At 32.3% G+C, this 12,381-nt stretch overlaps 1 protein-coding gene across 1 annotated transcript; it reads left to right on the top strand.

Annotated features, from left to right (window-relative positions):
• Nucleotides 1–1,708: 1,708 nt before the first annotated feature.
• On the top strand, nt 1,709–7,426 carry LOC136968104 (zinc finger protein 43-like; the record flags this gene model as incomplete). Its single annotated transcript, XM_067262055.1, has 6 exons — nt 1,709–1,766; nt 1,828–2,006; nt 2,319–2,424; nt 2,506–2,670; nt 6,483–6,942; nt 7,066–7,426. Coding segments are annotated over exons 1-6 (1,329 nt in total), but the record flags the coding sequence as incomplete, so codon positions are not given.
• Nucleotides 7,427–12,381: the final 4,955 nt, after the last annotated feature.

The following is a 12,381-nucleotide window of genomic DNA, read 5'->3' as shown; positions in this document are numbered from 1 at the left end:
TCTCCATGTTACGGTGACATATTAACAAGGGAACTCCCACCGATCTGATTGGAATAAAAGACAAGACCGTTTAATTCTTACTTTCCCCGTCATGCATGACGGGAAACTATCGAATTAAGGCCGAGCGATAGTATACCTTCTTCTACGTGGCTTACAGAATTGTGAATTGTGAATACGCGAATTGCTTTGTTCTTGGATTGCCTATCCGTGTTGGCAGGTAAAATATCTAGTCCCCGCTCAAACATTAGTTCTAAATAATGCCGCTACGGCAAACAGCGCCAATGGTAAGAGCTCGAATTACGGTATTTTCTGGTCATAGTTATAAGTTATGAATGCTTTATTCGTACTTTCAATTAGTTAATAATCAAAATAAGATAAATTTTTAGATTACTCTTAAATTAACGGGTTTTTCATACACACCGTCAGCCATTTCGCCTAATCGGAAGAGTAAAATAGCGGGTTAATCATTTGTTTATCGTACTGTCAACGTTGTTAAACTTGTTAGCCGTTAAATAAATGCAATGTAGTGAGTGTGATTTAACCATCAAATCATATACGTTGTAAAAATAAAAGTTATAATACAATAATTAAAAACTGTATTTTACGATATATAATATTTAGGAAATAAAGTATTTACTGTGTGTAATTAAGCTATTCTACCCTTTTTGCACTCGGGATCCGAAAATATTTTACTGTATTATGTTTTAAAAAATATAAAATTAAAATAAAGAAAAAATAGTTTAAAAAATGCCATTTACGACTGCAATTTACCATTAACATGTAAGAGATCGCAACTTCATATAAAATTCAGCAACGGGTTGCTTAATTTTCCCTCAATATTAGGTGACTCCATCTGTTATATTTTATTTTAAAAATTTTTATAATTTTAATTATTATAAAATGGTAACAGGCTTAATTTTCAGGGTTTCATATAAAATTGTAAATGCTAATAACGAATAAAATCGCCATTAAGTCTGACTCTACTAAACATGCAACACACGATTCCCTTTATCGCCCCAGCCCGTCGACCTTTAACCACCAAAATTTAATAACATAATACACAAACCTCCCTGAAAAATTTCAGATATTTTCGTTAAGAACCACAGCTATTATTAAGCTTTAAACGGAATGAACAAATCGTGTCCCCCACACACAAACATTCCATACACACAGAAAAAATCTCCGAATAATTTCGCATTTCTCGACGTTTCAGGATGCCCCGAGTCCAAAAATGTAAAAATTTGGGGGGTTATTTTTCACTAGTTGCTATACATTCTCTCTGTTATGTATGACAGAGTAGGAAAAGTAAAAATTATATTTTCACACATTAAACATAAAAATGTATAATGCATTTTACGTAGAGAGAAAATGGACCACTCCTAATTACAGCAAATCTTAAAAACTACAGTATTTAATCACAAATACTAGGAATGTGAATAGTTTAAAGTAAAGTAATATATGTTTCTTATCATAGAATTTAAGTGGAAGAAATAAATTAATTAAAATGAAAGGAGATAAATTTTTAGAAATTATGACGCGTTATCTGACAGTGGATATCCTTTTCTGTTTTTAGATTACTGGCGAATTAACCTAATTACAAGTTTCACGAACATTTTATATGATTTAACTCTAGCGTAACGTGCAACAATTCATCAGTTTGTTTTTCTTTTTATTTCTATATCGAAAACATGCATTTTGCTCTGAATTAATGTTTAACTTAAAGGCAACAAACGAGAATCCAGAACATTATAGTCGTTTTTACAGATGTAAGTTTGATTAATAATTAATTTAATTAATTCATTTAAAATTATTAAATATGTTTATTAGGGCTATACTTGCTACCCGGAGAGAAATTTACATCCCATTCTATATATAAACCTATTGATTGTACCGATATTAAAGAGAGTGGCATAAATTCATCTGGAATTTACAGTATATGGCCAATATCACATGTTGAAGGTTTTCAAGTGTATTGTGATATGGATACCCAAGGCGGAGGATGGACGGTGAGTTTGATAATTAACGTTTTATTTAAAAACTGGACCTTTCTGCTCTGTTTATGTGGATAATCGGATGGCCGAGACTGTTGAAGCGTTAGATTACATTTCTGGGGAGTCTGGGATCGAATCCGTGTTTCCGATAACTCCAGAAATTTATTGGGAATGGTCTAACCCGGATATGTTAGGCCCTGATCCTGACTAACCGGGTGCCTGGCTAAACCCTCAAAGGCCCGAAAAAAGACCCTCTTAGTGAAAATGGGGCAGAAAGAGTCCAAAATAAACATCGTTTTTTTATTAATTATATTTTGAATTTTTAAGGTTTTTCATAGAGGAATTTCTGACGAAAATTCTACGAATTATTTTCGTAAAAATTGGAAAGATTACTCTGTGGGTTTCGGTGAATTAGACAGTGATTTCTGGTTAGGTAAACTATTCTGAATTCATTAATATTAAATTATTTCAAGTTATATTTGAGTATCGGTAATATCTAATGTACTTTATTTAGGCAATGATAAACTTACAGCGATAACCAGTCAAGGAAATTACACAATGAGACTCGATGGAGAAATAAAAAGAGCATTCGTTTTCCATAACTATATGGATACATTTAAAATTGGGAATGAAAACGATCGATATCGATTATATTTAACAAATCCCTATAAAATTTACGGTGAGTTACACCAGCTTGTTTAATTTAAAGCATTACACAATATTTGCGTAAGTAATAAATGTGAAAATGTCTTATATTTTCTAGTACGTAATCTGTCAACTATACAAATTACTTAAATTTTAGCACGTTTGATAGCGACAATGATCTTTTACAAGACCTGAACTGTGCTGATGTTTACAAATATGGTTGGTGGTTCGATGGATGTTTAAACTTCGATGTATATTTTCAAGAAAAAGGCTACATCGATGTAATTAAGAATATCCCGTTGCATCAATATATGTACAAAATGGAAGCGAAGATAAGACGTAAACCTTGTACTAATTAAGTTGATTCTTTCGTAAATTTAAGTTTGAAAATAAAATATGCATTATAATTTATTTGAATTAATTTTAGTAATTTCCATGTTTTATTAATCTATATATATAATCGAGACGAGTTGATGATGATAATAATAATAATAATAATGGAGTTATACATTGGACTCACACTGATCTTGAGCAACTCCAAAGGAAAACAAGAACAACACTTACTAAGCATAAACATCATCATCCTAAATCCGCCACAGAAAGATTAACCCTTCCACGTAAAGATGGCGGACGTGGCCTGATTGACATAGTTAACCTTCACTACAAACAAATACAGTCACTGCGAGAGTTTTTCTACAAAAAACAAGAAACATCACAATTACATAAAGCAGTAACTCTAGCAGACTCGAATAACACACCATTAAATTTACACTCACATCATATGGACACAACACAACATATAAAAAGCATAGACACCATTAAGCAATCGTGGGCTCGAAATGCACTCCATGGCAGGCATCCTTACGATCTGGCCAGGATTTTGTTGACAAAACTGCGTCAAACAGCTGGTTAGCTCGGGGATGCCTCTTTGGGGAGACGGAAGGATTCATGATTGCCATACAGGATCAGGTCATAAATACTAAAAACTACAGAAAACACATACTCAAAGATGCAACACTCACAAATGACACATGCAGAAAATGTCACATCATGCCAGAAACTATACAACACATCACCTCTGGTTGCAAGCTCTTGGCACAGACAGATTATTTACACAGACATAACCAAGTAGCAAATATAATACACCAAGAGCTTGCAAAGAAACACAAATTAGCAGACATCCACAAACCATACTACAAATACATTCCACAGACAGTATTGGAAAACAACACGCACAAAATGTACTATGACAGAGCCATAATCACAGATAAAACAATTTACCACAACAGACCAGACATCACACTCATTGACAAACACAATAAAATCACATACATTATAGACATATCCATTCCAAACACTCACAATATACAAAACGCATGCACTGAAAAAATTAGCAAGTACACAGAACTCGCCCAGGAAATAAGGCATCTGTGGAGGATAGATAGAGTGCTTATTGTACCTGTTGTTCTCTCCTCTACAAATGTCATACCACACACACTACACAAAAGCCTGGGCACATTACAATTGAATAGAAACACATACATCACACTACAGAAGGCCACTATATTGAATACATGTCATATTGTGAGAAAATTCCTGAATACAGACACACGCACACTAAGAAGGGATTTTTCGAAATTCCTCCCCACGGAGGAGAGGAACAGGATTAAGTCTTAACACTTCCATCGTCGATGAAAGTGTTACGTAACAATAGAAGTGTTAAGAGAAAGCGACGTGCAAGACGCAGATGCAGTTTTTTTCGTTTTTGCGGGAAATCGAACATATTTTTAGACCTATCTAAAAATTCTGTAATAGTCTGGAAACAGGGAAAACCCAATTCTTGCATTCTGTGAAAACGGGTAAGGTTGACTATAACGTAATAATCTTAATATTCTCTAAGACCGTTAGGAGTTGAAAGTTGAAAGTTGGTGCACAGTTAGGGTGCCAGATTTAAGTATCAAAGTGTTAAGTAACAATGGAAGTGTTAAGTATCAATGGAGAGCAAGAGAAAGCGACGTGCAAGATTTACGGGCGCTGGAAAAAAAAAAAAAAAGAAAAAGAGTAATATGTTAGAACATATTCGATTTTCAAATTTAAACAGATTAGTTCGGTTTTTCTCGATCTTTCTTCTTTAGAACATTCGATGAAAATCGGACGATATAATCAGAACACGTCGTGAAAATCGAACAATATTAAAACATTCGATTTTCAAATTCGACTTTTTTTTAGAAAAACTTAGTTCGTTGATGAAATTACTGTTTTTTGTGACTATTACGTAATAATCTTAATTTTTGCTATCGTTACTTTTGCCCGAGCAACGCCGGGCCTACCTTCTAGTATTAAATATTTTTTATTGATAAAAATTTCAGATTTCTTTTAGTTTTACACGTTATTTAGTTTTGTGTTATTTATTGTTTTATATTTTTTGTGTGCTTTATTTTTTATGGTAGAGGGAGGGGGCGCGGTAAAAAGAAAATGTCTAGGACCCCAAAGTGGGTTAATCCGGCCCTACATCTATAAATATTACTGTGTGGGGAGTGAACGATTTTGTTTACCTTGTTTGAAACATAATAACTTCTTTTCTTCGAAAATATTTCAAATTCTGCAGGAAAGTTTGATTATTACGGAAATTGAGGCTATTAAATTCTGCTGGTTAAAAATTAACAGGCTGGGGATATAATCGGGGGTCGTGTGTATTTCTAGTACGGTCAGACTTAATGATGATTTTACTCGTTATTCGCATTTAACTTTTTTTATAAAACTCATCCTTATTTTCGAAATTCAGTTCTTTGCCTTCCAATAATAGTTAAAAATATCATATTTTATTTAAAAAACGTTTTATTACAGACAACGCCACTAAAATTCTAAAACTTTGCCGGGAAAGTTGAGCAACTCGTTACTGGTTTATATATCATAAGTGATTATTAGTGTTTTTCACGTATTGTTTGTATATTGTTTAGCCTGTCAACAATGAATACTTAACTCCAGAAAAAAACTTTAACAGAAATGAAATGGACATCCAAAGTAAGTAACATGTTACTTAGTTCAGACTTTTTATATTAGTGTTATTCAGAGGCACTGCATTCAAGTTTCAACTGTCATACATTTAACTGAGATTAGATATTAGAGATTTATAACTACCTATATTGTATTAATATAACTTTTGAAGTTAATAAATGTATGTTGAAATGATCAGAATTTTTAAATCACAACTCATGAGTTGTGATTTAATGATTTATGTTATTTTGCTTTGTTAATAGATGCACTAAAATAATAAAAAATATGTATTAAAACGAAGTAAATGAGAGCTATATAACTTATTTAATGATATAAATAAGTAAATATTTGCATCGAGTTAGAAAACACGTTGCTAATATTCTTGAAAATAGTTGTATACATGTACTCTTAAGTTACCGTATTTTGATACAAAAAATTTTAAGAATACACCGATTTTGCCTATCTACTTGAAATCCATAGACTTTTGCTGTGGTATTTTTCCTTAACACTAATGATTTCTTTCCCTCTCTAAAAGCACACGATTTTTTCCACGTTTCTATGATAATTACTGGAACAAACTACATAAATAAAATAAATAAAAACAGATAAAGTGAAAAAATTTAATTTTTCATACACATTTAACGGTCAGATTAAGAAAGTAAAGCTAAATCAATCAGTTTTTGATTGTAAAATGTTTTATTTTTAGTGGAAACAAAAAATAATGCCTTACTTTTAAATGAAAAACATTAGTAAACTTCACGAATTATATAATTTCAGCTCTAATATTTTAATATTAAAGCTATGTTATGTTTATTCAAATATAATATATGTTATTTTTTAAACTTTCAGTTGAGAAGGAAGAACAAATTGAGGAACACGATATTCAGCTCAATTCAGAAAAACAAAAACATTTGAAATATAATATCAAAACAAAGAAATACATTCTTTCGAGTAGAAAATGCAATAAAATTCATTTTAAGATTAAAAGGAAATACTTTAGGGTTATGTTTGCATCTCATTCCAAACAAGAACTTACGTGTGATTTATGTAAACAGACTTTTAGAAATAAGAGAATATTACAAACACATCTGTTCTGTCATATTAGAAAAAAACCATTTCGCTGCACAACCTGCAATAAAAAGTTTTTGTGGCAATTTCTATTGCGAAGACACATGAAAAAACACAAAAGTGGAAATGAAAACGAAATTTCTCAGAGGAATTTATGTCTGCAGCCATCTGGAGATCGAGTGAAGTCATCTCCAAGAAATGGTAAGGTTCATGCCTGCAAGATATGTGGAAAAGAATTTAAGTGTGAATTTAAATTGTTACGTCATGAAGCAACGCATAGTGAAGACCTTCCTTTCAAATGCGATATTTGTAATAAGGGTTTTAATTGCAAAAGCCTATTAAAAAGTCATTAAAAAACTCATAGTGAAGAACGTCCTTTCAAATGCGATATTTGTAATAAGGGTTTTAAATGGAAAGAGCAAGTAAAACACCATAAAACAACTCATATTGAAGAACGTCCTTTCAAATGCGATATTTGTAATAAGAGTTTTAAATTGAAAGGCCAATTAAAAAGTCATCAAAAAACTCATAGTGAAGAACAACCTTTCAAATGCGATATTTGTAATCAGGGTTTTAATTGCAGAAGCCAATTAAAAAGTCATCAAAAAACTCATAGTGAAGAACAACCTTTCGAATGCGATATTTGTAATGAAAGTTTTAAATGTAAGGAGCAACTAAAAACCCATCACAAAACTCATAGTGATGACCGTAACTATTCTTGTCAGGTATGTAACAAATGTTTTAAAACAAAACATTCTTTGGCAACTCATAAAATAGTTCATAATAATCGATTTAACCTGTCGTCACGCGCTTAGTGCCGATTCGGCACCAATCGATTTTTAATTAGTTCGTGTAAAAATTCTAATTGTCCGAAAAATCTGAAAAAATTATTACCTGTCTAATTTTTCTTTAATTTTACGATGCGCTATTCATTTTTTTCTTAAAGCGTTCCTTTATTTTTAATTAATTATTGGTGCCAAATCCGCACTATGGCGCGCGTTATCTCCGATTTCAATTTTCAAATTTCCCGCCAGTCGTTGTTACTAAAAATAGCCGCAGCGGTGGCACGCGCGCTTCTTTGTTTATAATCGCGTTATTTTAAAGTGAATTACTTCTAATAAACTGAAATTTGACCGGAAATAATTTAATTTCTTACAATGGTATTTTTTAATTATTTTATAAAGTTTTATGACACCATCACAACATTTCCCTGAGTGGAAGAACACAATTAGAAAGTTAACACTATATGAACGTATTCATTTTTTATATTACCTATTTTTCTGTATTTTTTTTTTATTTTCTGGGTTAGGCATAAGGGCTTGCTTTCACGGATTTGCAAACAGGACCTTTTGGATAAAGTATCCAACAAATGAACGACATTTATTGATATATATATCAATAAAAGTTGTTCATTTGTTGGATGCTGCATCCAAAAGGCCCTGTATGCTTAATCAGTAAAAGAAACACCGTATGCCTAACCTAGAAAATAAAAAAATTAACTTTTTTGCACACGCTAATTATAATTCTTCCAATACAAGATGTACATAAAGTTTTAGCGTTGTATAATGTAAAATGTATAAACGAATAATAGAAATGAATATTTAAATGTATAAATAAATAATATATAATATAATTTTATTTGTATTACCAATTTATGCTGTTTATCTTAATTATTATTTATATAACTCTTGTATTGAAAGTAGAATAGATGTAAGCAAGAGACGAGATAATTCACATCCAGGCGACACTTAACGCCTGGATGTCAATTATCTCGTCTCTTGCTTATTCAGAGATCGGCGCGAAGTCCACCATCGTTAGGATTAATATAGATCTAATAGAATAGATGTAAAAAGCATTTTGGTATAGTATAAACATTTTTTTTCTATTATATTTTTGTTCCGTTTTTTTATTTTTTAAATACACTCAGTAATAAATGTATATTATTCCTATATAGATTTATTAATTATAATAAACATACACTATTTAATATTATGTTAAAATAACCCTCTTTGATTAACATCTGAAATGAAGAAGAAATTGAATCGAGTCCCATCGCCATCTTAAGTAACGCGCGACAGTAATTTATTGATTCTGAGCGCGTCGCGTTGCATCAATTTAAATAATTTATAAAAATTAAAATTATAAATATGTTTATAAAATAATTGACGATATCTGTTCGCAATAGTATTGTAAAACACACTGTACTTATAGTTTAGCATTTCTGATAAATTTTAATAAATATTTGAATTTTCGTATATTTTATATATAAAAATCGAAGAAAAAAACATAAATTTGTAAAACTTAATAAAAAAAATATCTGCAACTTCATAACACATATAAGTATTAGAATCCATCAAAAAAAGGTAGTTAATAATAATTAAAATCGAGAAAAAAAATAAAACTTTAAAGTAAGGTAATTTCTGTGGTAGAATGTGAGGTAAGCGATCACGTGACGCCCGTCTCCCCATCTTCTGTAACCAAAACGGACGAGGTTGAAGAAAAAGCCTAATCACCAGTAGAACTAAAAACAAACATCAGCACGTGTCTAGAGCAATAAACTTGAACGGGAGCGAAGATGAAACACGACACTTTGTAATTTATGCTAATTACCTTCTAATATTAAAAAATTAAAATCATCAATAAATTATGATGAAATTAAAACTTTTTTGACTGAATTCGATTAGAAACATATTAATAAACTGGATTAAAGTAAAAATACCCGTTTTTCGATGTTAAATTTTTATTAATTAATTTTTTAAATTGGTGCCGAATTGACCGAGCACGCGTGATTTCGATTTGACTGAGCGCGCGCGTGACGACGGGTTAACCATACTTGTCAGGTATGTAACGAAATATTTAAAACAAAACGCGCTTTAAGAAAGCACAAAGTAATTCATAGCGATAGAAGAAGTATGTTTGTGACATTTGTAACAAATGTTATACCTATAAAACTGCCTTAACCAGACATTGTATTATTAAACATCAAAATATACAATATTTGTAACAAGCCATTTAAGACTAAAAACACACCAGAAGAACATTCGAAAGTTTACATCTAAAAGTGTAATATGTGTAATAAATAATTTAAAGAAGTGTAATAGACATAGACAATGAAGACAATCATTGTTACGTTTGTGAAGTGTGTTACAAAGGTTTTTATATTAAACACTTTTTAAGCCATGAACTTGTTTCCAGAATCATTAGTATTTTAGAGGTCATTGTAATAGCAAATGTAAAACAAAAACTAAACTAAAATTACGTTTAAAATTTTTTTGTTTAGAAATACACCCCAATTTTATTATCAATGTAATATATGTGAACAGAATTTTATGTTTGGGGAGGTTTTAGAGAAGCATATGACTATTTTTGATAATCGGATTCATTTCTGTTGTGACATTTGTAAAAAAAAAAAAAAAAAATTAAAACAAAATCGAGTTCCAAACTCATCAAGAGTGTTCATTCCACAGGAAATAAACATTAATGCAAAATATGCAAGAAGGGATTTAGAAAACAGATTGGATTAATTAGGCACATGAAGACAAATCCCAATTTACGCGTTAAGAAATATACTGGAAATTCTCCCGTCAAGCATGACAGAATATTTTTTATGAGAAAATAAAGATTGAAGAATTGAGAGGAGCTTCAAGTCGTTGACTTTGTGATGCTGTTCCTCATCCTTAGACAAAGCTATTCTTACTCTATGTTGCTTAAGTCAGAGTTCAATGCTTTCGGGAGTCTCGGTTGTGCTGATTCTTTTAGATCTACAATTTACCTGATCAATTTTTCTCTTACGCTTACCCCACACAAAATAGCGAGTCTTTTTAATTCCACTTTGATAAAACAAAGATGAATTTTATGTAGAGTGGCCATCACCCAATACCTAAAAGAAAGGACACTGCTGGGGATAACCCCCGCGAACCCTGTTGACTCTCCTGCGTGCTTTCTACTTTTTATACACTTATGTATAAATAAAATACAGAAAAATAAATGTATGTAATGTTCAATAATTAGTGATAATATTAAACGTCGAAAACCGTACATAAATTAACGAATAATGGGAAAGAGAACAAAAATTCAGTATTTTATTAAAACAAAATTGCGAGTATATAGTTTGAATATACTGAATATAGTTTATAAAACTCACTAGATTAGACAGAGTGTATCGCTTAAAGTTGTGACAGGACGATACGATAAGGTAGTCTACAGTGTAAAGCTGAGCAAAGTACAGTACATTAGACGCCACTAACACGGTAGATACGTTCCGTGTTATATGAATTCCGTGTTGTACAAGTCACTTAGATTTTACAAATACATGATCTGGGCACTTGTGAAGTTTATAAGCTACGGCTATTTGAAAGGTTTTCTTCCATAAAAGTAATCGATTCTAGACTAATTTCACTCTAACATTTCCAAAACACGTATAATTTTTTGAAATAATCCACATAAACTATGCTATAAACAAAAAATTGTAGGAATACTTACCGAGTGCTCACCGTTCGAAGACACCATTGCTTAAGCTCGTTTTCGTCGCGGAGCAGCACATTGAACGGCGGGCGCGTGTTTCCTGATAAGTTATTTTTCTGCAAAAATTCGCTGATCTTTGGAGACATCATTAAAATAAATATAATTTTTATGGCCGTTAAATAATAAATGGTTTTTAGTAAGTCCGCTGCTCGTTTAAACTCAACGGTTTGTGCAATGTCCGCTATTGGTCCAGATTCGACTAATCCTGTCGCGACACGAGTCGTCGATGGCGTTTTACCGTGTTATATACGAGTCTCTTTTAGCGTGTTAAACGAACACGATCGCAATTTTTTCGCCGTGTTATACGAATCAGTGTTATATGAACCTGTGTTATAGGGGTCTACTGTATCTGAACTCAGGGGACCGAAACGAGTTCAACGATATCATACTTTTGGACCGGAGACGAAAAATAAAAAAGTTATGCTTTTTTTGGCGATCGCGCGATTATCGGGAGTCGCGTCGCTCTCTCCGCTAAGCCTATCGCGTGTTTAAAATCGTCTACTTCATTGCCATGTCTACCTGAAAACCATCGATAGCTGGACCTAGTGAATTACGAGATTGGATACATCAGCGATTCGAACAGGATTTGCCTGGAGTGTAAGTATAAGTTCAAGCCTATGGGAAACTGCAGCCTCGCGGTTCGCTTGGCTCGCCGCTTCGGCTGCGAGAGGCAGCGTCTCCTCTGCGGTCGGCACCTGCGGTGCTCGCCCACCTCGTCGTCGCAGTGTCAACGATATACACGAATACACGAGAAACATCACCTAAGTTATGAACAGTAAAGGATGAATCGCTAACTTCCGGGAGATCGGTCAGGAGCACGAACTGTCGAACGCCACCTAGTGGAAAACTAAAGTGGTGTAGAATACATTGTTAAAGGCAAGAAATTGTAAATATAACTTTCTTACTTTCGTCTCCGGTCCAAAAGTAGGGTACCGTTGAACTCGTCTCGGTCCCCTGAGTTCAAATATATACTCAAAGTCCCGAAATTCCATAGCGAGTAATCTATAGTACAGCCTTATTTTATTTTTTTATCTATGTTTTAAATTTAACTTTTAATTATAAGAGAGTTAACATTCAACTATCCATTATAAAGTAAACTTTGAGGGTGCACCCCTTGTTTACTGCTACAACGGGAACAATAGTAATAAGTTGACTT

This window comes from Centruroides vittatus, unplaced genomic scaffold (genome assembly GCF_030686945.1).
Source record: "Centruroides vittatus isolate TY-2023 unplaced genomic scaffold, ASM3068694v2 contig_1391, whole genome shotgun sequence".
In the NCBI taxonomy this organism is placed as follows: domain Eukaryota; kingdom Metazoa; phylum Arthropoda; class Arachnida; order Scorpiones; family Buthidae; genus Centruroides; species Centruroides vittatus.
The sequence above is the reverse complement of the archived record's forward strand: the minus strand, read 5'-3'. Positions and strand labels throughout refer to the sequence as shown.